Below are 27,822 nucleotides of genomic sequence, written 5' to 3'. Positions count from 1 at the left end.
ACTAAAAATGCAATTCAATGTTAACATTAACAAATATGAAAAATTTCTCTATGTTGCCATTCACAAAAGTTGTTCCTTTTTTTTTCCCCCATTGATGTTGCCGTTCATGTGTATTTATGGTTAACCACACACACACACTTTAACAAGAATTTAAAGATGATTTAAGAAGACAATTGAGAGTATTTTTGCTGGCACAAGTTTTTATACAAAAAATTTTCATGCTCGAAAACCAATAATAAGTTTGAACAAATAATTCCCATAATTTAATCAAATACCCTTTTTTGTAAAAAAAAAGGAAAAAAAAAAAACAACTGCACCATTGTTCAAAGTGAGATATTGAATTTCTGATAATTGTTAGTAGAGTCTCAATCGTATAGGCACCATGGCATAGTATGAAATGAAACAAAATTGTTTTTTCCCCAATTAGAGATTTTTTTAAAAAAAGAAAAAAAATTACCCGAAATGCTATGAGATTTTTTTTTTAATTTTAGGTGAGAACCTTATTAGGGTAAAGGCCACAATTGTAGACAGGATTTCGAAGATTTCAAACCTCTTTATAGAGTCTTAGATTAAGTTATTAATTATTTGATGATTAAAGGAATGGGGATATCTTATATATATGTGCAATTGTTTAATAAATAATGTGGGAAGGATGATATGTAATTGGTGGAGTCGGACGTTCACTTTCTAGCTAGCTTAATAATTATATATGTGATACCTTTAACTTTTATTATATACAATGGGCGAAAAATCTGAATATATAGCATCATTGTAGCCTAGGGCTCGTGTTTTAATATATAATTGTCATTTAATATACGTTAAGATTTCTTAACAATTTCAAAGATGGTCGGTATAGCATGCTTTTCACCATCACGTGCAAAAACTTGATACAATTTCACGGGTTAAATTTATGATAAAAATATTTGATCTGACATGACTCATGAAATGTATTATTCTTATGTCAATGTTATTATTTTTCACCGCAAAAGTATTATTTTTTATATTATAGTTATGTTATAAAAAATATTGTGCATTATATTCAGATTTGATTGAAAAATATTTATTTTTTATATCATAGTATATTATGTAATATATGTTCGATTGAGTTAAAAATATTATTTCAGATGTTGAAATCATTTCTTTGCACAACAGATATAAGATTCATGAGACCGCTGCACGTAAGATCTACTAATAATCTAATAGCACAAACACAAAAATTTTCGAACCCGAAATCTAGTCTCAAATTTAGGACTTCCGTATCAGAAGAGAAATATGATTTTATAAGTCATCGGCCCAACATTATGATTTCGCCCAAATAATCACTCAAACGTATTACTTTCCGTTATATATGTATAGGATAACTCATCTCATGAATAAATATTCGTGAGACGATCTCATAAGAGATTTATCTCTATACAAAAAAAACTCGCCCTGATCTTTGGAAATTTTGATCTACTCATCCTTCGTCAAAAATATTAATCCATATTTTATTATAAAAAAAAACTCATACAATGATTAAGAAGCCAATTTTTTATCGTCGTTATGATTATATCACCATTTTATTGTGTGTAAAATCAAACATAAAAAATCAAATCGATCATCAATCATAAAAAACTTTGACATCAAATGAAAATCGAATATTTTAAATCATACAATAATCCAAAACACAACATTGCGATTATTCAATACACAGATATAATTATTGGTGCAAGGGCTACGTACTCTTCTCAACCCTTGCACGTTTTTCCACCAAACATGATGGGCCAACCGGTAGCACACTTTTCCGGCACTACGTGAATAGCAACAATGATTTGATGACAAGAAGTTTAAAATTACATGATTCTTAAATTATTTTACATCTTTAGCCCGTCGCCAACTCTTTAACAAATGGAATTAATTTATCAATCTATATATATATATATATATATATATATATATATATATTATTAAAATCCACAAATCATGACTTTGTTATTGGCTACATCTCTACATTCCACAACCAATCAAACCTACAAATTATATGTTCACTGATCGATATGGTTGACATAGTGAATCCATAACAATTATATTCACCAAATTATTGTTTCTTTTCCACCGCCTTGTCTCATTCAATAGACCATACAAACAATAAAGTAAATAAATGCATTTTCGTCTTCCTACTCATTTATAAATTTGGTATAAAACATGACATTTTTTAACGTATAATCTGACATCAAAATTTCAAAATCGGAATGAGATCTCATTTGTGTTCGGCTCCATGGGCTGACCCAATCCAGCGTAAATAGAAGAAAAGTAGAGTTATGATTTTATCATTAATTTTGGTATTATATAATATATATCGTTGCAATTTGCGACTCCATAGTCATAGATCATTTTGTGGTTTTCTAAATTCTACCTAGACTAGCCCTTTTAGGGTTTGAAATTAAATTTCTTCCCGTGGTGGTTATGTCTTTTTCAAGATAAAAATAAATAAACAAATTACATTAATGAGACTAATATGACTATAGGTAATATTATAGTTCAAAAGCCAAAAATCATAAGATTTGTCAATAATTGCACACAAGAAATTGTATTAATCAATAATTTATTTTCAATCATCATATTTTTTAAATCATGAAAGAAAATTGGATCAGATATTACACGTGTGATTAGGGCTGGCAAAAAATATCGAAATGCCTTCATACTGCCTTTACCGTACCGAAAAAAAAACAGAATATATCGAAAATTTCGGTATACCGAAAATTTTACCATACCAAAATTTTCGGTATCGGTATAAGATTTTTGAATTGTTGATATTTCGGTATACCGAAAAAAAATCGGTATACACGGTATCGGTATGATATCGTGTATACCGATATTTTTTTTTAAAAAATAGTATAAAAATTCGGTATACACGGTATCATACCGATACCGTACCGAATTTCGATATTCGATACGGTATCGGTATGAATTTATGTCATACCGAAATTTTGGTATACCGACGAAATTTTCGGTATGATATCGGTATCAAAAATTTCGGAATCGAAAATTTCGGTACGATATGCGGTATTCGGTACGGTATGCGGTATACCGTACCGAACCACCCCTATGCGTGGTTAGCAACTTAGCATATTTACACGGCAGCATATTAATCAACTATAAATTCCGGAGACCGCGTACTTAACGTAATACGTTCTAATTTTATTCAAAGTAAGTCTCTAGAGAAACGGTATTACGGCTCTATTACTCTATATATCATATATATAAGATGCACCTACCCAATCCATATCTGTATCGAAAAAAAATACTTTCTACATAGAAATACTAATTTTTCATAGATCCGATCAAACAAAATTAACTTGTAAGATGGTGTCACATGAGTTTTTATTTTTTATTTAGCACCCAAGTTTATTAAGATTTCCTATATATCCCTACATTATTACATACACTTGTGATCAAAATTTGCAAGTCCGTTAGCGCGACGTCTAAATTACTGTTAGAATACATTTACGACTTTGAGTAATCGATGTCTTGCTTTAATTGTAAATGAAATAATGGTGTTAATTCATGTAACATACTTCATGAATTAAACCAAATTTATTTAATTCTGTTGCAATCATGTAAATAAGATGAAACATAGTAGACTTGAATAGCCTCGAGTCTATTTATATATTTTATTAGGAGAATTACATTTTGGTCCTGTAATTTGTACATTTTTTATTTTTGGTCTTGTTAAAAGTAAATTTACAATTTTGGTCCTATGATTTGCATTTTTTTCATTTTTGGTCCTATATATTAACATTAAATTTTTATTTTTAATCTTGTAACTTACATGAGTTTTTCATTTTAAGTCATGTTAACATTGAATTTTTATTTTTTTTGTCTTGTAACTTCTATATTTTTTTTATTTTTAGTCATATGAATTTACATTTTTAATTTCATAAATTGCATACTTTTTTATATTTTTAATCATAATATATTATGATTTACATATTTTAAAATTTTTAAAATTTAAATGAATTAAATAAAAAAATCAACTAAAAATTATTAAAAATATTTTTACACTAAATAACATCTTATAAAATACATAATATAAATAAAACTATAAATAAAACTATAAATAAAACTATTTAAAAAGAAAATTCACCTTTAATATGACTAAAAATAAAAATAAAAATATACGAAAGTTGCAAGACAAAAAAAATAAAAATTCAGTATTAACGGGACGAAAAATAAAAAAATACAAGTTGCAGGACTAAAAATGTAAATTCAGTGTTAACATGACTTAAAATAAAAAAATCATGTAAATTACAGGACTAAAAATGCAAATCCAATGTTATTAGAACCAAAAATGAAAAAAAATACAAGTTACAAGACTAAAATTGTAAATTTACTTTTAACAGGATCAAAAATGAAAAATATGCAAATTACATGACCAAAAATATACTTCTATATTCTATTAATTATCCAAACTAAAAACATTCTTAAGATATCATCTAATTAAAATCTTTTGGTCTAGTGTTTAATTGGTTTCTTCTTGTTTATTTTAAAACTGATTACGATCAAGTATAATTTCTGTTCGCCTGAGTAGCAAATACTATACTGTCTTGGGAGACAGAAACCTATACATTCTTCAAAGCACAATCGTCATCGGCAAGAGAGTGAATCTATTATAAAAAAATTGTGTTATTCACAGCCCTCCCTCGATCACCTACTTGTTCATTAATAATTCACTAAAATCTATCACATTTTTTGTTCTTCTCAATATTTTATATTTATGCATGCAGTTAAATATATAATTTCATTTTGTTGATCCCTTAAATATATTATTACTAATAAATTTGTTCATCCTTTCGTATACATCCAACTAACACAAACACCATTTCATACTCGAGAGGTTCGGGAGCATGACACGCACTACCCTACATATATATATCTATATGTAATATGTTTAGGACTTCTACTCGAGCTAGACCTACGATAACTACTAATAATACACCAACGGCACGTAATTTCGACATTTAATTCGACTGACAAATTTAATTATATGCGTGTGCATGTGCTTGTATACAACATGTTGGCACGTTGCATTGAAGTAATTGAGACATTTGCTGAGCCTCATCCCACGCATACATCGTACGTCTGTCGAATATTCAGTTTGTGTCCGAAAAGTGGCTACAGCATATGTATGTTTCAGAAACATGCATGTGTGCCCCTCTCTCTCTCTCTCTCTTCTCAATCCTGTGTCCAATTTGAGACCACAAATGCACCAAAGGATATCCATCTTATTTTCTAATTTTTCCACAATTGTTGAAAGTAAAAAGAAGAAAAAAAAGAAAGAACTTGAAACAAATCTGAAAATTTGCACAGCCTGTACATCCAATTTACTTAGGCTCCGTTTGATATCCTATATTATTAATATGTGTATAACTTATCCTATCAAATCTCACGTTTTTCTCATCATATTATTTATCCATCTATTAATTATTTATTTTACATCAATCAAATCATCAATTATTTATCTTACATCAATCAAATAATTTAATTTAAATTACTATATTATCTCTTATAAATAATATTATTCATATTTTATTTATTGTTAAAAGAATAAAATGGTAATTTGTCATTTTTTAATATAAAATTTTATCAATCAAATCAATAAATTATAATCCATCAATCAAATCAAATTTTATATTCACTATCATTTTTTATTTATTTTTATTACATTATATTACTTATCTATATATTATTTATCTCATCGTACCTACGTACCAATTAGCGGTACCTTAAAGATACTTTGATTGAATTAGTAACATAGTACCTTCGAGGCCCCATTCGTGAGCATGATATGATACTACAATTGATTACTCATTCTTGTTTTAACAATGTATGTATTTAAGTTTTACAAAGAATTAATGGCATGCATGATTATCTTTTTCAAATATTGATTTATATTAATATACATTTTTCATCATACCATTCATGAGTCAAACAGTGCATAAAAATTGAGAAGTAGTTTACCCTTTCCTATTAGTTGAGACATCCCATGTCAAAGCTCATTCGATCTACGGCTTCTTTCCGAATAAAGAAAAAATTAAACGTTTTAGATCAATCAGACCCCAAATATAACTAGTGGGAATTACACCAAGATTTCAAGTCCATGATTTTAAATTCATGGGACATGTTTAGATGGACAAAAGTTCAAGTTGATTTTTACTCTATAGCATATCAAGTTAAGCAACTTCAGAATGATTTCAAATATACCTAATATCGGGATCTCGAGTGTTGGGTATATATTATGTCGGGTAGGAAGAAGATATCCCGAGACATTTAAGATTTTGTTCAAAAAACCCAAAAAAAATTTGTTTTTTTTTTAAAATTCCAATTAGAAACTTATATTTCTAAGGAAAAAAAAATAGATTTTCAAATTAAAACATATAATATTAAAATATTACGAATAATACTTCAATATTTTGTCAAAAAAAGAATATTATATTGCGCACTAGATAATTATTAATAAAATGTTCGAGATATGAATTACTAGATAAATTTGTTAAATATATGGGTAAATTGTATCTCTTACTCTACATATTTGTTCTAATAAAATTAAATAATTTTAAATATAAAATTAATTAATTAATTATTTAATTTTAAAAAAATACACAAGAATAAAATGTTATTTTGTGATTCTATTATTCGAGAATTCCAAAAATAAATAATTATGAAAACTAATTTCATAATTCATTGCTATACATATTTAAACCCAATAAAATTTAACTCAATCTATTAATAAAATTATTAATAAAATATATTATAATATTCTTTCGGGACGGGTCGAGAATCCCGTCGAGAAAATGTTTTATTCCCGATCTCTTTCTCGATATTAATCGGGACGGGGAAAAATCCCTAAACTTCGGGTCGAAAAAATGTTGGTTCGGGTTTTTTCGGGTTAAAAATGAGATGATATTCGAGAAAGGTCGGGATCTCGGGAAATTTGTCATCCTTACAAATATGAGTGTCACAATGACGATGTACAAACTCTAAATTTTACAACTTTAACACACCCAAAGCTTCATCTTGAATAAAAGTAAAAAATAATGATGTACAAAACAAACGATTCGTTTCATGAATCAATTTTATGTGACGGATATCTGACACAACCAATGTCGGACCTCTTATGAAGCCAAAGAGGCCGCCGTTGCCTCAGGGCCCGGCCCAACGGGGTGCCCATTTTTTTAAAGAAAACTTTATTGTATTTGTTTGTGGTTCATGAAGCAAGAAATTATCAAACAAAAAATAATTCACATAGTTTTTATGAAAGACATGATCCAATACCAATTTAATACACTTCAATGAGTTTAAGTTGCTAAACTTCCACTTTAATTTATGTGGAGTTGAAATTATGGAGCTAATATCGAAATTATATAAAAATTGATGTAATTTTTTTTATTGATTTAATGATTGTTTGAGATTTAAATAATGGGGTAAATTTTTTTTGAATATAGAGTCATATATGGTTAATGAGAAATTTTTTATTGATTTTGAATTTTGAAATATCATTATGAATCACATACCTATATATCCACTTTTAATAATTAATTAATAGGTATAACAAAAGAACATTTAAAATATATCATAAATATATATCTTGAGCTCAAAAGAGAAAAATGAAACAAATGGAGGAGACATTAATTTAAATTCAAGCTGTGATATTGACAAATATTTTAGTAGAAAGAAAAGAAGAATAATTAGGGGATAATTTAGTGATTGAAAGACATTGTTCAGTACTGTTATTAACCACAACAAAAGGGCCCATTTTTCTTATTCGCCTCATACCTCATCAAACACAGGTAAAGCTCTGGACACACCACACGACTTATGCAGAAATAGATCGAATCGACCCGAAAGACAACCTGACAAGAGACATACTCTATGCAAAATCAATACCTTCTAGGAGAAAAATATAAACTTATTTGTCAGATAATTCTCTTGGAATTGAACATAAATCATTTAAGTTTCGCTTTTGGAGATTCCCAAGAAAAAATAAATCTGAATTTGTACAAGTTTCTACTCTTGATCAACTCGTGAACCACCCTGAAATTTCGGCCTACGCGTGATTCGATACCAAACGACACATTACGCATGTTTTAAAAAAAAAACAAACAAAAAAACACATGCATGCCCGAACATAAATAATTGTTGGGGTGAAACAAGAAAATGGCAAATAGATTAATTGCTCTCAGAAACAAATTTATGTCAACCTGCTGGCGACTATTAAATAAAGATTTTTTTAACCAAAACTTATGACATTGGAAAAACTTAAAACTAAACTGGTCCAATCATGCCAGTACAGATTTGGAGAGAAACCACGAGAACAATTAGTTAGAATATTCCAACCCTCAGTGTAAAGATAACCAATCCTTTTTCCAGTGTTTCCCACATCATATTGTGATAATCCACAACTGACCATTTTTTCCTGCATCCTTTCTCCGATCCCTAATACAAATTAAACCAGGCCCCTACTTTCAGTATTGTCAAACAAATTTCAAAAGAAGAGTGGAAATCTCTTTCACCACGTGTTTAAAAAACTCGCTTAAGCAACCGGTTTTTAAGCACTAGATCTCACTTATTGATAATGAACTTGTTCCTGTTCGAATGAAGATAATTAAAATTTTAGTAAAAAAAAAAACCCATAGTTCTGTACATAGTTCTTCGTTCTCAAGTAAAATACCAAATGAGAGAAACTAGGTATATAGGAGTGTGAGTAGAGTTAGTCTCTTGTTAAACGATTTCACGGATCTTTTTTCTTGAGACGGATCAAACTCACTGATATTTACAATAAAAAGTTATACTTTTAACATAAAATAAATAAATTATCATAAGTAACCCAATTAAGAGATCCGTCTCACAAAATTACTCGTGAGACCGTATCACAAGAATTTTTGTGATATAAATAGTGATGACATGCCATCGCACAAAAAGCCACGCGGTTGCATTTTCTTAAGATCTCGTGTCAAATGCTAAAAATAAGTAAAACTCTGTTCAAGTGTAAATCTTGAGATATCACCGAGTAAAAAAGCCACAGATATCTTGGTTCTCGAGTCAAATTGGGGAGACCCTCTTCGAAAATAAACTGAGACATAAGCGTTCAACTTTCCTTATTGTAGTTTGAGTAACACTCCTGTGAAACGGTCTCATCCGTAAGACGGGTTAACCCTACTCATATTTATAATAATAAATAATACTTTTGGCATAAAATATACGTAATACTTTTTAATGGATAACCCATATAAAAGACTCGTTTAAACAAATTGACCTTTTAAGACCATCTCATAGGAGTTTTTGTCTTGTAGTTTAGATGTTTTACAGTCCATGCATAGGAATGTAACTTAAAATAAAATATTTTACCAGACATGCTTGTAAAGTGTTAAAATTGTCTCACATAGTGTTAAAATTGTCTCACATTCAATAATAAAATCAACAGTGAGTTATAAACCCTTGAGGCAACCCTATTGACAATCCTTTTGGGACGGACATCTAATAGGTTTATAACCTAACATTGGTGCTCTCGTTGAGAGGCGACATAACGGAAAGAACGACCTAGAAAATAGCTACCACCGGATGAAAGGTGAGTGAAAGTCGTCTAAACTGGACCGTCGTGGACGTCGGCTTTTCAAGAGGTCGGCAATGCTACAATTGTCACATATTGAATAATAAACTAACAAAGCCCCACCCAATAAACAACTTTTTTGGGATGCACAATGGGTTTATAACCTAACATAAAGTATTCTATCAAGAATATTTAATACTATCAAAACATATAAACACAATACCAATCCATGCGAATAATGCAGTTCTTCTAATCCAATCTTAATCTTAAATTAATAAATATCGAAGTCCAACAACAATTTTTCCAGTCAAAGAAAAAGTAAATAAACTATATGTTTGGAGTTTGAAGCAACTGGACCAATAATATATAGATCAAAGAGGGACTTTTTGTGTCTCTAAAACAGTGCAGAAAATTCTTGCCTTTATGTTTTCAAGAAAAAGGAAACGAAAAAGAAAAGCAATTAGGCATATATTAATTTAGTCAAAAACATGCATCACAGAAGAGGCAAAAAGCTGAATGATACACACTTTCTGCTTCAGTGATGACTCTGAGGCGTCCAGTAGGTGGCCCTCTTAAGTTTTCAATCTCCGTATGACATTAGCTTGTTCAAGCAAATGGAGGGTAGAAATCAGAGATGAATGGAACTCATCGAATCCATAGTAAAAAATGTAAGTGCCCCGCAAAATATATATCGTACAAAACCATGCAGAATCATATTTGGCCAAAACTGAAGTTAAAAATTACTGAACAGTGGACTTACTACCGGGGGGTACTGGTACCAATCTGTTTGCTCAAGAAAGCTAAATAAATTATAAGATCATATTTTGCAGCTCCACACCCACCCCCCCAAGATTTCATGGTCACCCACCTCATATCCCCTCTTCTCGACTCTTTTCGTATCCCAAATTTCTGGATCCATACCTGCTAATGCATGTTGCACATGACCCAACTGAAATGAATGTACTTGGGTTAATCCTAGGTGTAGCTTAGTATAAATCAAAGTTGATTCTTTAAAGTGGCAGGTCTCCTTTTTCTTCTATATAAACATCTTCATTAAGAAATAAATGATGACAAGAAAAATCCTCAAGCGCTCAATTCTAAACAATATTCTATCATATCCACTTCGAAGCGTTTCTTAACTGCTCAAACCACCCTTTAAAGTCTCTTCCATATATATGGTTCACTTCTTAGTCTATTGTTCAAAATCTAATCTTCTCTTTACTCCGTTTCGATCTGCAAAACTATGAGACAAATTTACTCTAAATATCATAACAGCTTCAAACAGAAAGTTCTACTCTTCAGAGTTCTATTATTTATCTTACATGGCTTTGCAATCCACAGAGAACACCATTTTTCTAACCACAACTTTGTTTCCCCTACTGAGGCTCCACACTTGGTTCCATCGATCATGCACTCGACAATAGGAATCCTGACATTTGATGGACACTTAAGTTTCAAGAACATCGATCATGCAGCCAAGGATTTTGGCAATAGATACCATCTGATGCCATCTGCAGTTTTATATCCAAAATCAGTTTCCGATATTTCCTCTATCATAAAATATATTTTTTTAACGGATAAAAGTTCACAACTTACAGTTGCTGCTAGAGGGCATGGTCACTCCCTAGAAGGCCAAGCACAGGCATATGGTGGTGTTGTGATTGATATGGAATCCCTGCGGATGCCAGAGATGAGTTTTCACGTTGCAAAATGTTCCTATGTTGATGTATCAGCTGGACAACTTTGGATTAGCATCCTCCGTGCTAGTCTTGAAAAAGGGTTGGCTCCAAAATCATGGACTGATTATCTTCATCTCACAGTTGGGGGCACTTTATCAAATGCTGGAATCAGTGGGCAAGCATTTCGGCATGGGCCACAGATCAACAATGTCTACCAACTAGAAGTAGTCACAGGTTGGAGCTACGCATGCAATGCAACATTTTTGGTGTTGCAAAAGTGACAAACAAATTAATGGTTTATTCGCAAGAGTATTTTGATAATTAAAACGCATTAATACAGGCATAAAAATAAAGGTATTCAACTTACTCGTTTTGTGCAGGCAGAGGAGATGTGGTAACTTGTTCAGAAAATAATAATACCGACCTCTTCCATGCAGTACTTGGAGGACTTGGACAATTCGGTATCATCACCAAAGCCAGAATCGCCCTTGAGCCAGCCCCCAAAATGGTACTCTAAGCATAAAGGTTACTGCACAAGTCACAATACATCATTTTACGGGGATCATTTTGCAATCTAAAAAATATTTCTCTCATAGGTTAAATGGATCAGAACACTTTACTCAGACTTTACTTTATTCACCAACGACCAGGAGCTTCTAATATCTGCTGAAGTACCTTTTGATTATATAGAAGGATTTGTCATTATAAACAGAACTGGTTTATTAAATAACTGGAGATCATCTTTCAATCCCAAAGATCCAGTTCAGGCCAACCAGTTCATTTCCGACAGTAAAATTCTGTTTTGCCTTGAAGTTGCAAAGTACTTCAATCCAGATGAGTCTGATCACATCGATAAGGTGAGACAATATAATCCATGCTAGATAGCACTTAGAATATAGTCACAAGTTGCTAAGTTTTCTCTACTGTTATTAAAAATGCAGGAAATTGACACCCTTTTGTCGGGGTTAAGTAACATTCCATCCACTCTCTTCCTTTCAGAAGTTTCTTATTTAGATTTTCTGGACAGAGTTCATGTTTCTGAAATAAAACTCCAAGAAAAGGGTTTGTGGGAGGTGCCGCACCCATGGCTAAATCTTCTTATTCCAAGAAGCAAGATTCATAACTTCGCGCAAGAAGTTTTTGGGAACATTATTAATGACACCAGCAACGGTCCTATACTGATCTATCCTGTCAACAAATCGAGGTATCAATCTTAGGATACATAAATCTCTAAATGCAAAATATATCTCCCAGTTCAATTTCACAATATTAGTTCATCTTATTTGATTTTAATTAGTAGAAGGTAAGAGATGACATAACACAACACATGATTTTCAAGGCTACAATATGAAGGCTTGCAAAATACCAGACAGAATAGCCGAAGGGCTAAATTTCTTATTAATCTACGGTAATTTAGATTACAAACATCACATTCTAGGAACACATAAAACAGAGATCATAATTTTACAAAAAAAATCACTTCTCTTTCAAAATATTTTCTTTGATTTCGAGCATATTTCATTCTTGTAGGTGGAAAAAGGGAACATCTTTTATTACACCTGAGGAGGATGTTTTCTACCTAGTCGCATTCCTATCTTCGGCAAGACCATCTTCCAATGGAAAACATGGTCTAGATCACATTGTGTCTCAAAACAACAGAATTTTAAAATTCTGTGAAACGTCAAATCTTGGGATCAAACAGTACTTGCCTCACTATACCTCTCAAGAAGAGTGGAAAACTCACTTTGGCATTCACTGGGAAGCTTTCTTCAGAAGGAAATTGACTTATGATCCCCTCGCAATTTTAGCTCCAGGACAACGAATCTTTCGAAGAGTATATTCCTTTGACCAACAGCAACCTTAAAGATACATCAGTTTGTATTTAAGCTCAAGGCACATCGATAAAGCTTCATAAATGTAAATAATGTAGAACTGCATATTCTCAATCTCAGTTACAACACAACATATTCAGGTTATGATATTAATGTCTGATCTCAGAGATAAAGCAAAAATTCGCTTATATGTTTTTTTAATCTTACCATAGAGTATGTTAAAACTAAATTGTAGTAATGTTTAAAGAGCTGTTTTAAAGACAAGATGAATTATTTTCAAGCATAGGGCTGATTCAGCTGTTAGTCCACAACGGAAATCAGAAATCATTGACAGACAGATCACTTGAACATTTACAAAGGACTTTTAAGTAGAAGGAAGCTGTATCTATCAGAAAACAACAAGTAATTCAGTATAAACTTGCTATTTCAACATATTCATGTTGAATCATTAGTCCAGCCAAGACCAGGCCGTGCGATATCTTTTTCTAAATCTTCATAGTCTTCAACATCACGAATGTGGGCCTCAAAATCCGTGAAATCACTTGCAACTGGAAGGAAACTACTGATATCATCTGTAGCTCCAAATCCTCCGGCCCTTATAACTTCGTCAGCTGTGGGAGAGGCTTCCATGTATATTGCTTCACAGGAGTCTCCAGGGAGGGTCACATGCCCCCCAACATTCTCATTGCCCTTAGAATCAATTATACGAACTTCTGAAATGTCTTCCAAAGAAGCAGAAAGTCCAGAATCTTTACCATCTAAATCTTCATACTCTTGGACATCATGCAGATGGGCCTCCATATCGGTGAAACCAGCAGCACATGAAATGCTACTGCTTACATCATTTGTAGCTCCAAAGCCTCCAACCAGTACAGCGTTGTCGCCAGCAACAGGAGTTTCCATATTTGCTTTGACCAAAGCATCTCTAGTTGCAGGAGACATATGCTCAGGTAGCTGTTCAGTCATGTCCACCTCACCGTCTTTCTTCCGGCTCCAATTCTATCTGGTATATGATTTTTTAAAAAAAGTATAGGAGTTGATAACTTCTGAACATAATAAAATGCTGGAATTTCATAATAAGTTAAATATCAACGGAACAGGGAAAAGAACAGGAATGATACCAGAGTTTGCAATAATTATTTAATACAGAAATGCATGAACTAGGAATATCGACTGCTACGAAAACAATAACGGCACCAAATAAGAGAAAGTATCAAGCAATGAGTATCACATGCCACCTATACAGATTACCCATTTCGCACCATTCCCATAGGAAAATGCAATGATAGGACTCCATATCTACACGAAATGAATTAAACTTTCAACAAAGATGAAATTCAAACTGAACTACAGAGTCATGGACCAGATACAGAGACCAACTCAAAATTTCTAACTTTTTCACATCTCAAAAAAAGTGGCCAGCTGTTATCAGACCAATACAGCACTCGATCTCTCAAATAACAACCTATTAGGCAGCAGCAGATGAATAGGAAAATTAGATAGTCATTCCAGTTTGAATTTGATTTCCGGTAAATGTAAGACAAGCATAACCCATTACCCGGAAAGAAGCGTTGAATCCAATAAAGTCCAGAATTCTTGGCCACCCTTTCGAAATTTCTGATGAATCTGGTAATCGGATTTTAGGACGCAAATGTGTACACCATAGCATCGGACACGTATCGCGCTTGTGCAACGATGACGAAGACACGTAGTTTCTAAAATTATATTATATTTATATATATTAATAGTATGAATAAAGAATGGTGACTCCTATTACTATAGTTCAAATTTTAATTTAAGTTTATAAAATATCGTATAAATAAATATCAAGTAAAGTAAAATGTAGGGTGGCAACTTGGAAGCCGTTGCATTTAAATCTCGTAATTTTAAAAATTAGGTTATAAACCTCTTATAAATGAGATAAATGTGGTCGAATTTTCTTTATTAAAAAATAAATGTATTTGCTTTTTAAAAAAAAAAAAAAAAGATTATCTATTATTCAATTAATATTTTTTAAAGGTTTTATACCATCTTCGTGGGTTCTGGTTCAATTAACCCTATAACATAATAATTACTTAATAATTGCTTCAGTCTTTATATAATATGTTTATTATTGTTAAATAATAACTATATTTTATTATATTTTTTAAAATCAATAACTATATTAATATCTGACTAAAAAAAAAACTATATTAATATCGTAATTTGCAATATCTAAATGCAATAAATTATATATCGTAACATTAGACATAAATCATAATAGCAACAATGCACAAAAATTGTGTTTATGTTGTTATATATAAATATTATGTTTTGCGTATCTTATAAAATATAATATATTTTTTAAAAATATTTGATTTTAATATATATATATATATATATATATATATATATATTTTGCATTTCATAATTTCGTAGTTTTTTTATAAAAAAAAAAAAGAAGAGCATACCAAAGATTACTAAATTACTCTTACTTTATAGTTTATATATCGTATAGATTAGAAATGATATATGCCACACATATATTTTGTGTATTTTAAATAAAATATATGCAAAATACCATTAAGATATGCATAATAAAGCTTGTATATACTTTTCCAAAAAAAAATAAATAATAAATAAAAATAATAATAATAATAATAATAATAATAATAATAATAATAATAATAATAATAATAATAATAATAATAATAATAATAATAATAATAATAAAAGTTTGTATATAAGAGGCCAATCAGCTATTTGTGGGTTCGGGGGGAGATGCATTTTAGTGATTTTATTTATTATTATAATTAAAAATTTATATTCTTTAGGAAATTTTATGGTCACGCAAAATATTGTTTTTTTTTTTCTCTTTCTTTAAAAAAAATTTCTGTTTTGATTGATTAATATTATAATGGATGATTTACTTACCGTAAAAAAAAAAATATATATTATTTAAAAACTAATTTTAATTAATTTGGTGAAATTCATATCTCATAATAAAACTACGATAATAGTAGTTGTTGTTTCTTCTTAATATTAACTTTCTCAATTTAATCTCTTGCTGGAGTCAACATCTTTGAAAAACTTCGTAGTCGTTTCAAAAAAAAATCAAGGATTTCGAGAAAAAAAGAAAAAAAAATATCGTAATTGCAACGTTCAAATAAACTGAGTGGAAATCCAAAACCTAAACCCTTTCAGTAACATGTCACCGCCGATCACAACAGCGCAACCGGCTTTTGAAATGCCCAAGACAGATTGCGAAACCAATCGGGATTCAATGTCTTGCCGACCTTTCGATTTTACTTCCAGTTCAAGCGACACAGCTGGATTTGATTGCTCGAAAATGGGCTCCGAAATTTCTCATCTTTCAGGTAGAATGAAACCGAGGCCGAAAAGGATGAGTAGAAAACAGATGGGAGCTTCTCTCGGTGTTCTAAATTCTGCGAGCATTGATTTGGGGTTAAATGGTTTTCATAGGGAACTTAAAGCTGATGGTGAGTTGGGGAATGTGTTGGGGGGTTGTGATGAATATTTGGGATCAACTGAGAGTGAAAGGAATGCAGAGATAAATGGAAAATTTGAACAATTCGAGACTTCTTGTTTTGGTTCTAGTTTGACTAGTTCAACATCTAATTCACACTCAAAAGATGGAAACCTTTGTTTTGCCTCTGACAGAAGTAGCTCAAATTTAGATGCTAGCTTGAAAAATGGTACTTTTATTTTTTGTGCTAGGAAGGCTGGCTGCCCTACGGTGAAAGTAGATGAGTCCCCTAAAGTTGATGTTTTTGGTTCTGATAAGTATGATTCCACTTCACGTGTGAAGTTAGACCAACACCATGTAGAGAAAAATGGATGTCAACAGAGTAATGATGAGTTTGGCAAAGCTAAAAGTGCCAATTTTGTGTTTGGTGCTTGTGGGAGTGGATCTGTGAAGTGTAATTTTGGTCCGCAGTGTCAAAATCCTGGCAAACTATCTGACAATGATGCATTCGAAAAAGTTGGAAATGTGGTACCTGATGTGAGGGCCGAAGTTGAATTGGGCTCTTATGGAGATTCCGAGAAGGTCTCCCCTCCTTGTGTCAGATTATCTTCTGATTCTGTTGATGGCACTGGAAAAGATAATGTGAATTATATGTTTGGTTCATATAGTGATTCCAAGACAAGTATAGATCTCGAGAAAAATCCTTGTTGTTCGTCTGATGTTAGAGATGGGGGCATAGAGAATACAGTTTTTGATACTGAGTTTCAGAATGGTTGTCCCAATGGTGTTTTTATCTTTGGAGGTTTGAGAGCCAGGGAGGTTTTCAGCAGTGATGCAAGTACTAAACTTGTTCACGAGATGAATCAATTGAACAAGGAAAAAGCTGAAGAGAGCAAAAGTTTCGTGGAGCATGACTACAAAATTGGCTCGTGCAGAAATGGAGGATCTACTTGTGATTGTAATACAGAAGGTGTTTTCGAGGAAGGCCACGTTTTTAATTTAACCAATGAGATGAAGCGGTTGAACATTGGTAGTTCTGGAGCAGGCGCTGACAAGGCAGCAAAATGCAGTAGCAACATGTGTGCCAGTGTAAATAATGTGTTTGTGTTTCAAAGCAACCAGAAAATCCATGGTTCGATGAATGAAAATCATCTGAAAAATTTGAGTGAGAAGACTCCAGATAAGAGTCCGTTGTCTCATGATAATACTCAGTTAAATAAGTCTTCATCTTTTTTTTCCTCTGTTGAAATTGAAAGTTGTCAAAGTGGCAAATTTTCTCATGTACCGACTATGAATAAAGATGAGAATGATGGGATAAACTTTACCAGCAAGCTGGCTGGATTAGATTCATCTGATATGGATTTGAAGTTCTCCTTTTCAAGTGTTGATCACATGGCCAGTAACTCAAATAGGAAACATACAAAAAGCAAAAAATGGAAGAAGGCAAATGGAAAGTTAAGAGAACGAACTGTGATGCAACAGTTGTCTGGTCAGGATCATGAGAATCAAGTAGACATTTCCCAGAAAAATCATGAATCTCCCAAGTGTGGTTCCCCCATGGTTATTTCTCCTTATCAAAATAGTGATTGCAGCAAAGCACCCCCTGCAGTTATCGATTCAGGAGTACAAGGAGAACATGCTGGGCTTATAAAAGATTTGGTGGAGGATAATGAAAAGTTGCATGATGATGAGAGCAATTCAAATTTATCTACTTCATTACATGCACAAGAGGGCTTAGCAGCAATAAGACATCAATACAAGAAAAAGTATAAATTGAAAGTCGGTTCAAATCACACAGTCCAACGTGATAATGTTGGAAAAGAAAATTCTAGGCCAGGCTCTGAAGGTACTGCGACTCATGACACTTGTGAGCTCTGGAGAATAAGGTAAAGTTTTGTCATAGTAATATTTCCGTTGTTTTATGATAACCTTGTCATGCTTATTTTTGTACTCGTCATTTTAATTCTAGGATAAAAACTTTTTCGGCCTGTTGACTTTGGATTTAATTTTTTATTGATCATTTTCGTGTACAATAATTTATACTTGAGCAAATTGTTATAATCTCATCCAGGGGAAACCAGGCATACCAAGCTGGGAAATTTTCTAAAGCTGAGGAGTTTTACACGATGGGTATAAATTCTACCCCACGAACCAATAACCAGGGGAAACCAGGCATACTGCTCTGCTATAGCAACCGTGCTGCCACAAGAATGACTCTAGGGAGGATGCGAGAAGCCATAAGTGATTGTACATTGGCTGCAGCCTCAGACCCAAACTTTTTCAAGGTTATCTTAAGGGCTGGGACGTATGTACCTTTTCTTTTAGTCTCTCTTTCTTGTTTTCAGTCTCGAGTCTTTTCATCAATTATACTAGACTACGTTTTTGTCTTTTAATTTGTGTAACCGTTGACTAGACCTAGTAATTAATTTTTTTAATTATTTTCTTTGTAAATTGTAGTTGTCATTTGGTATTGGGTGAAGTTGAAGACGCGATTAATTGTTACAATAAATGCTTGGAATCAGGGACTAATGTGTGCTTAGACAGGAGAGTTACAATTGAAGCTGCTGATCGCCTACAAAGGGCAAAGGTGAGACATTATTGTTTTTCGGAATTATGTTTAGCTTGAAAGTTTACTTATGCTGTGATTGAGCATAATATTCAAGGCATTTATGCTTTGTTTTATGTAAGAAATTTCTGGGAGTAAAGGAAGCAGTGTGATAACAGACATATCCTTTTTTACATGTGTTTGGCTGGGCATATGGATATTAATTGAGTTTCTCATCCTGATCCTTACTACTATGGGTTTTAGAATCAAATAACGACCTAGGATAAATAGATCCCATGGTATCTCAAAGATGAGATCATTTTTACAAAAACTATAAGGTACCATCACTTTTACTGCTATGAAAGAAAATTGTTCAAAAGTTCAAATTTTAAGGGAAGGACGACATGCTTGTTGTTCATTAGGACCTTGCATCTTGGATACAATGATCATGGGTTTAATTCATTTAGAGAAGAATCGAGAACCAGAAATTATCAGTTTTGCTCAAGAAGAAATTGATTATCACTTGAGGAATGGAAATCTGGGTTATGTGATTTTTAAATCAAGTACTTTTTGTTGTTTCCTTTGAATGCTACAAACGGAGTGCTAATATCAGCCTTCTAACTGTCCTGCACTTCCCCTTTATCAATATTTCATTGGCTGAAATGCTAAGTATTTGGCATCATTAAAAAGAAAAAAATTGGCATTTCCTGAATCATTTTTGATTGACAAAATTTGTGGTGGGCAGAGAGTCTCCAACCTTATGCATGAGTCTGAGAAACTCTTGAAAGAAGGATCCCATGATGCTGTGAAAGGTGCTCTGGAGAGCATTGCAGAGGCCTTGTCAATAAGCTTGTACTCAGAGAAATTACTTGAGATGAAAGGAAGGGCTCTGTGCTTTGTATGTACCAATTCAATATCTTGGAGACATTTTTGCTTGTTGAATAACAAACCTGAATTCAAATTTATGAGGGATCTTTAATTTTAAATGTTATTGTAACAGTTGCGGATGTATCATGAATTGATTAAACTGTGTGAGCAAACTCTTGACATTGCTGAAAAGAACTTAACACCTGATCATCTGGATGATCGAAGCTGCAGAAGTTCTTATGCTAGGTTGTGGAGGTGGTATCTACAAACCAAGTCCCACTATCATCTAGGAAGGCTTGACGTGGCTCTTGATTTGATAGAACAAGTAGAGAAACTGCCCATCACCACGAAGTAAACCTGATTTGCCTTAAATACCGTGTTTGCATCCTCACTGTGAAGTTTATTGAGATCTTGATATTTCAATGTGCAGGTCTGGAGACATAACTCAAGAATCTGCGAGTACTTTAGCTTCATCTATACGTGAACTTTTACACCTGAAGGTATAGTACAACTAGTGATACACACACTCACACACACACTCGGAAATGCCCGGTTGGCAGCATACTGTGGGCATCTTTCCACGTGGCGCCCACGTGTCAGCAACATAAATTTTACTATTTTTTTAAAAAAAGATAAAAGGAAAATGTTGGAGAGAAGGTGAATTTTCCCCGATCGTGAATGATTCTGAGATATGAATCGACTTGAGATGATGTAATAGCTTCAGCACCATGGCTGCAGAGAAAAAAGATTGCAGAAAAGGAAAGAGTACGATAATCGCCATGGCTGCGAAGGAAAAAACCCCAAAAATCTCACAACTCACTGCATTTTTCTTCCTAACCCCTTTTCCTGGGTTTTCGACGGGAATGAACTGAAAAGAATGGGGATAAAAATCCAAAAGCAACAGGAAAATTTTCTGATTACTTTAGAACAGAAAAAGAAGAACAAAATGTGTTTTGCTTTCTGGGGATTTCTTCGGTCTTTACGTGTGGACGAAGCCAGAAAGAGATTAATCCACGAATTCGGAAATGGGATGCGCTAATATGCACCGACAAGTGGTGCAGTGAGTGTGAGGAGCGGTGGCGAGGCGGGACGAGAGGTACAAAATACCCTAGCTTACCTTAGAGAGAAACATGGTCGTGAAGTTGGGAGAGATGAAGCGTCTTGGAGAATTTTCTCCAACATTTTCCTTTATTTTTATAAAAAATAAATAAAATCCATGTGGCTGCCACGTGGGCACCACGTGGACAGACTGCCCACAGTATGATGCCAACCGGGTTGGCAGCATAGCATTTCCGTGTGTGTGTATATATATATATGTGAACATGTTTTTGACCTGTTCTTATGCACTTGGGTTTTGTTATTAATATTCTTGAAGTATTTGCTCCATTCCATGTTTAGTTGTAGAACGATTGACTTAGCTGTTGCGTTTTACCTTGTATCTTTGTTAGAGTTCTATGTTCTAATTTTCGTATCAGTTCATGCACCTTTGCATTCACCAAGTTTGAATATTCGATTTCTCTTTTGAGACTGATTTATCGAAATGTTGCAATTCCATTATATTTAATGGAGAGTATTTTTTGCCTTTTCCCCCCAGGAATGCGATACTGTCTAACAGATTATGATACAATTCTTTTACTGGTCACTACAGAAATCTGGAAATGAAGCCTTTCAGTCTGGAAGGTATACAGAAGCTGTGGAGCATTACACTGTGGCTATATCGAAAAGTGTTGATTCACGCCCTTTCATGGCTATCTGCTTCTGCAATCGTGCCGCTGCATACCAATCAATTGGTCAGATTGTTGATGCAATTGCAGATTGTAGTGTAGCCATTGCTTTGGATGAAAATTACCAAAAGGTTAGGCTACATAACCAAAAAGCGACTAGAAATTTTTGGCATAATTTCGGCTACATAGTCAGTCGTCTTCATTTTCCCCTTTATGTTATCCATAATTTTTGGAGATATACTTTGAAGCATTATCCTTTTTCATCGACAATGTGATATTTACTTGTCTGTACCAGTCGATGATTTATTTGGTAGAACTTTTTTTTTCCCCTGGTGATGTGGATAATCCCCTTTTATTTTGTATTTTCATTATACTCATAGATGAGATGGTCTTGAAACATAACCGATCGATTCACTCATAGATGATATGGCCTTGAAAATACAATAAGTATGTAATCCTTTTTTTGTGGTTTCATGTTATTTTTATACATTTCTCTTGCTGACATGTCTACTTACATCACTTTGCAGGCAATATCTAGGAGAGCCACTTTACACGAGACAATCAGAGACTACAAGCAGGCAATTGATGATCTGCAGAAACTGATCTCTCTTCTTGAAAGTCGATTACAAGAAAAGACTCGCCAGTCTGGTTCTCAAAATAGATCAGGCGGAAGCAACGGAAAGGATTTAAGAAAAGCTCGTCGACTATTTTCGAAAATAGAAGAGCAAGCCAAAAAGGAAATTCCTTTGAATTTTTACCTCATTTTGTAAGTCTATCAACCATGTTACTTTTCCATTTTCCTTGCTGAGAAATGTCACCGATTAATCTAAATTCTGACCTGCAGAGGAGTCAAAGCTTCTGATACAGAATCTGAGATTAAGAAAGCTTACAGAAAGGCAGCTCTCAGACATCATCCGGATAAGGTCTTTGCTTTCTGTCCCTTTCTCTCTCATTCAAGTTGGTCAACTTCTTCTTGGGTATTTGCTTACTTTGACGAAGTTTGTGCTCATATAGGCTATTCAGTTCTTGATCAAGAATGATGTAGGATACGATGGGACTTTGTGGAAGGATGTTGGTGAGAAAATTCACAGTGATGCTGACAAGCTATTTAAAGTCATCGGAGAGGCATACACAGGACTCTCAGATTCTTCCAAGGTGCTATATTCATGGAATTGCATTATATTATTTCATGAAAAAAGAAATAAAGCCAGAAACAGTGGAAGTACATCTTATTTTCTAGATTATTTGGAGAAATCATCTGGCCAGACCAGTTGGTCACTATATTTCACTTACCTACCCACCCCACCTCCTAACAAAAAAAAATGATCGTATTTGTTGCATTTATTTTGAAAACATCATATGTGCACAATCGTATCAAGATGCTCACAGTTAAGGCAAGGGGAAAAATACTCAGTCGAAAAAATTTGCCGTATCATTCAATTATGATGTTGACTTCCAAATATCTAAAGATTGGGTTGTGACATGTATATATGGCCTACCAATGAGAATTTTTTTTTGACAGAGAGCAAAGTATGATAACGAAGAGAAGATGAGGAATGTTTCAACAAATAACAATAAAAGTAGCAATTCTGGAAGCCCCTCAACGTCTTACAGTTCGCCGTTTGAAAGAGGAAGCTGGTCTGGTAGACAAGCTGGTTTTGACACCTCATCTGAAAGACCCAACAGCCGGAGGTATTGGCACGACCGATGGCGGAGCAACTATTAAATTGTTTTTTCTCATCTTTTTTATTACAACATTAGGTGTGGGGCGGGGATTTTTTTTGCTCACGCCTCGAGTTTATGCCACACTTCACCTAGTTGCCGGTGGTTTTTTTTTTTTTGCCCCCTATTTAAACTGTGTAAAATATGTCAGCATACACAAAAAAATACCCCCTGAAATTTTGTGGTTGCTCTGTTCTTCACTTGTTGGAAGCTCTTTCCCGATATATATACAAAACAATCGATTCTTTGTACGATGTGTTCAAGAGTTGTGTCACTCTTAACATTGATATATATATTGTTGAAAAATATTATTATTATTAATATTATGTTGAATATTGAATGTTGAATGTTGAATATTGAATTGTAAAATGTGGAAAATTAGTGTGTGATGATGTAGATGATGATGTATTTATTTTTGGACTAATCTCAAATGTGGATCTATAAATAGGTCTTCATTTGTGATGAAAAATACAATTGAGTTGAGAGAAAAATATTATAAAGTGTAGAGTTTGATATATTTTAAGTTTTTGGAGTATTTACTTTTTATCGTAAATTTTTACTTTTTCACAACACGTTATCAGCACGATCGCTCGAAGGTTCTCTATATTTTCCGACGCTCCAAAATACAAGAAGAAGTCAAAAATATTCAACAAGTAAGAATTTTTATTTTACTGTTTATATATTTTTATTGTGTATATATTAATATATAATATCATGTTATGAAAAAATAAGTTTTTTTTATCAAAACTTGTTATAAATCCTGGGAGGATGTTAAGACGACATCCCACACTCTCGGTAAGGGATACGACAAGTATAAAAGCCTCTAAGGTTTTTAAACAATAACGTGATATATATTTATTATGTATATATATTAACTATATTAATATATAATTTCATGTTATTATATAAAAGGTTGTCTATGACACTGAACTTATAATAACATGATATGATATATATTATTGTGTATTTATATACTAACCATATTTGTATAATCTCATGTTATTATATAAAAGGTTGTCTACGACACCGATCTTATAATAATGTGATATGATATACTATACCTGACTTTATACTAACTATATTGGTATAATTTCACAACATTATATAAAAGGCTGTCTACGACACTGACCTTATAATAATGTGATATGATATACATAATTATTTAATTATGATTATCATTATATGCATTGCATCATTATCACAAATTTTTATTCAACACATACTCGATTTTTTTTCTTTACCCCCAACGGTCACAAACGGCTAATTTTTGCCCTATAAATATGTTCACTCAAACTCATTTTCAATCACACCAAATTCACTCTTTCTCTCAAAATATTTTCTCCTCGGTTTTTTTTCGAAAAAGAAGAAGATGGAGTTTTTGACCTTTCTAAGGCTATTTTTCATAACGACTATGATCATCATGCTCACGAGTTTTGTACTCACCGGCGATTTTCCACCACAAATTTTTTATCTATTTATATACGCACTTGTAATTTTCGTCCTTCCATTATTTTGTATTATCATACTAATAGAAATTAACTAATAAAATTCATTGTTATTTTTCTAGTACCACCATGTCAAATTTGGCAAAGATTGAATTCGTTGCGCTCGATATCACTGGAAAGAATTATATGTCATGAACTCTCGATGTAGAGATGCATCTTGAGTCATTGGGTCTAAGTGATACCATCAAAGAAATTAATATATCAACCTCACAAGATAAAGCAAAGACAATGATTTTCTTACGCCGACATCTTGATGAAGGGTTGAAATGTGAGTATCTCACAGAAAAAGACCCAATGATTTTATGGAAAGGGTTGAAAGAAAGATTTGAGCATATAAGGGAAGTGATACTTCCAACCGCCCGTGATGAATGGAATTCGTTGAGAATCCAAGACTTTAAAAAAGTCAGTGATTATAATTCTGCGATGTATCGAATAGTCTCGCAATTAAAATTTTGTGGACTTGAAGTCACAGAGATGGAAATGCTTGAGAAAACATTTTTCACTTTTCACGTATCAAATATAACTCTACAGCAACAGTATAGACTGCGTGGTTTTACGAGATATTCTGAACTCATTGCATGTCTTCTTGTGGCGGAAAAGAACAATGAATTGTTAATAAGAAATCATCAATCCCGACCCACTGGATCAACGGCATTTCCTGAAGCAAATGTCGTAATGAAAAATGAAAACCAAAATCAAAGACATAGACCAGAATTTGGTCGTGGACGAGGTCGAGGAAGTGGGCGTGGGCGTGGACGTGGACGTAAAAATTATCGCGGTCGTGGTCGTGGCCGTGGATATGAAAATAATCGAGATAGTTATTTCAATAACTCATCTCAAAAGAACGTCACGAACCACCCACCAAAAAGGCAGCATGAAAATACGAGTGAAAATGAAAATCACTCAAAAAGATCTGAGAGTGTTTGTTATAGATGTGGCACTCCAGGACATTGGTCACATATTTGTCGAACCCCTATGTAAGCTCTATAAAGAATCGACAAAGGGGAAAGGAAAAGAGACCAATTTTGTTGAAAATAGTGACCATTTAATTGGTTCAACTAGTTTCAATACTGCAGATTTTTTGAATGATTTCGAAGACATTGATTAAAATATTGGTGGGATTAGATTGTAACAAATTTGTATTTTTATGCATTCTTGTATTATAAAGCATGTTATATTTTGCATTTGTATTGTACTTAATTTTTCTTTATTGCATTTTTGTGAAGTTTGATATGGAAAATGCTATGAGCAAACATGGAAATAATATCATGGAAATTTGCATATCGGATAGTGGTACAACGCACACTATTCTGCGAGATGAAAGATATTTCTTGGAAATAAAACCAACAAAAACAATGGTGAATACAATATCAGGTCCTGTAGACTTGATTGAAGGTTGTGGAAAAGCACATTTTTTGTTACCTAATGGTACAAAATTTCTGATAAATGATGTTTTATATTCACCACAATCGAAAAAAAATTTGTTGAGTTTTAATGACATATATTCTCATGTATATGATACTGAGACGATAACTGATGGAAATCAGAAATATATGTGTCTTACCACATATAAATCAGGAAAGAAATATGTGGTTGAAAAATTATCAATGCTCCCTACTGGATTGCATTATACACATATAAGGCCAATCGAATCAAATATGGTGGTTAATAGTTCTTCAATATTAATCAATTGGCATGATCGATTGGGACATCCTGGTTCAATAATGATGCGAAGAATTATTAAAAATATGCATGGTCATCCATTGAAAGACCAGAAGATCTTTCAGAATAATAAGTTTCAATGTAAATCATGTTCTCTTGGAAAACTTATTATAAGACCATCGCCAGCTAAAATCCAAACAGAATCACCCATATTTCTTGAACGTATTCAGAGTGATATTTGTGGGCCAATTCATCCACCATGTGGACCATTTCGATATTTTATGGTATTGATCGATGCCTCCAGCAGATGGTCACATGTATGCTTATTGTCAACTCGGAATGTGGCATTTGCAAAACTAATGGCTCAAATAATAAAATTGCGGAATCAATTTCCCGATTATATAATCAAGAAAATAAGACTTGATAATGATGGAGAATTTACTTCCCAAACTTTCAATGACTATTGTATGTCAATGGGAATTACTGTTGAACATCCTGTTGCTCATGTTCATACACAGAATGGATTAGCTGAATCATTGATTAAACGTCTACAACTGATTGCTAGACCAATGATTATGAGAACAAAACTTCCTATTTCTATATGGAAACATGCAATTTTACATGCTGCGGCATTAATTCGCATTAGACCAAGTGCATATCATAAATTCTCCCCATTGCAGCTTGCATTTGGTAAAGAACCAAATATTTCTCATCTGAGAATTTTTGGATGTATGGTGTATGTGCCTATTGCACCACCTCAACAATCAAAAATGGGTCCTCAAAGAAAAATCGGTATTTATATCGGTTATGATAGCCCATCAATCATTCGATATCTTGAGCCTCAGACAGGCGATGTGTTTACAGCACGTTTTGCTGATTGTCATTTTAATGAAAAAATCTTCTCAATGTTAGGGGGAGAAAAGAAACACATCGAAAAAGAAATCACATGGTATGTACCATCATTGTTACATTTGGATCCAAGAACCAAATAATGTGAGAAAGATGTACAGCAAATTGTGCACTTGCAAAGAATTGCAAATCAAATGCCAGATGCATTTGCAGACACAAAAAGGGTAACAAAATCATATATACATGTTGTAAATGCCCCTGCTCGAATTGAAATTCCAAAGAAACAAATTGAAGACACTCATGATGTCATAAAACACTTGAAGTGTGGAAGACCAGTCGGTTCTAAGGATAAAAATCCTCGGAAAAGAAAAGGCATAGAGAA

At 32.9% G+C, this 27,822-nt stretch overlaps 2 protein-coding genes and 1 pseudogene across 5 annotated transcripts; 2 read left to right on the top strand and 1 right to left on the bottom strand.

Moving 5' to 3' along the window:
- Window positions 1–10,500: 10,500 nt before the first annotated feature.
- LOC140889715 (cytokinin dehydrogenase 9-like) lies at window positions 10,501–13,132 on the top strand (annotated as a pseudogene).
- Window positions 13,133–13,140: 8 nt separating this feature from the next.
- On the bottom strand, window positions 13,141–14,795 carry LOC140888309 (uncharacterized). 3 transcript variants are annotated; one of them, XM_073295995.1, is made up of 2 exons: window positions 14,659–14,795; window positions 13,141–14,103 (listed from the first exon to the last, which is right to left on the bottom strand). In XM_073295995.1, the coding sequence occupies exon 2, from the start codon at window positions 14,064–14,066 to the stop codon at window positions 13,536–13,538; it is 531 nt and encodes a 176-aa protein (XP_073152096.1). In that variant the 5' UTR covers window positions 14,067–14,103; window positions 14,659–14,795; the 3' UTR covers window positions 13,141–13,535. The 3 variants fall into 3 exon arrangements, with proteins under 3 accessions (XP_073152096.1, XP_073152095.1, XP_073152097.1); XM_073295994.1 differs by having other exon boundaries at window positions 13,141–14,099; window positions 14,659–14,781; XM_073295996.1 differs by lacking the exon at window positions 14,659–14,795 and adding an exon at window positions 14,481–14,528.
- Window positions 14,796–16,154: 1,359 nt separating this feature from the next.
- LOC140886916 (uncharacterized) lies at window positions 16,155–23,667 on the top strand. 2 transcript variants are annotated; one of them, XM_073293833.1, is made up of 11 exons: window positions 16,155–18,452; window positions 18,638–18,871; window positions 19,024–19,153; window positions 19,857–20,009; window positions 20,112–20,329; window positions 20,409–20,478; window positions 21,627–21,833; window positions 22,230–22,468; window positions 22,547–22,625; window positions 22,717–22,857; window positions 23,225–23,667. In XM_073293833.1, exons 1-11 carry the CDS (start codon window positions 16,288–16,290, stop codon window positions 23,426–23,428), a joined length of 3,840 nt encoding a protein of 1,279 aa, XP_073149934.1. In that variant the 5' UTR covers window positions 16,155–16,287; the 3' UTR covers window positions 23,429–23,667. The 2 variants fall into 2 exon arrangements, 1 of the variants encoding a protein (XP_073149934.1); XR_012151729.1 differs by lacking the exons at window positions 22,547–22,625; window positions 22,717–22,857; window positions 23,225–23,667 and adding an exon at window positions 22,083–22,149 and having other exon boundaries at window positions 22,230–22,365.
- Window positions 23,668–27,822: the final 4,155 nt, after the last annotated feature.

This window comes from Henckelia pumila, chromosome 3 (genome assembly GCF_033568475.1).
Source record: "Henckelia pumila isolate YLH828 chromosome 3, ASM3356847v2, whole genome shotgun sequence".
Classification (NCBI taxonomy): Eukaryota; Viridiplantae; Streptophyta; class Magnoliopsida; order Lamiales; family Gesneriaceae; genus Henckelia; species Henckelia pumila.
Note: the sequence above shows the minus strand (reverse complement) of the source record. Positions and strands in the feature narration are given on the sequence as shown.

Bases quoted from the DNA above. Each gene is read 5' to 3' on its own strand.
- LOC140888309 (XM_073295994.1), bottom strand. From the start codon at position 14,769: ATGCTATGGTGTACACATTTGCGTCCTAAAATCCGATTACCAGATTCA. The intron at 14,100-14,658 runs GTAATGGGTTAT...TATACCAGATAG, and splicing joins GATTCAACGCTTCTTTCCGG to AATTGGAGCCGGAAGAAAGA.
- LOC140886916 (XM_073293833.1), top strand. From the start codon at position 16,288: ATGTCACCGCCGATCACAACAGCGCAACCGGCTTTTGAAATGCCCAAG. The intron at 20,330-20,408 runs GTAAACCTGATT...TTCAATGTGCAG, and splicing joins AAACTGCCCATCACCACGAA to GTCTGGAGACATAACTCAAG. The intron at 22,858-23,224 runs GTGCTATATTCA...TTTTTTTGACAG, and splicing joins GACTCTCAGATTCTTCCAAG to AGAGCAAAGTATGATAACGA.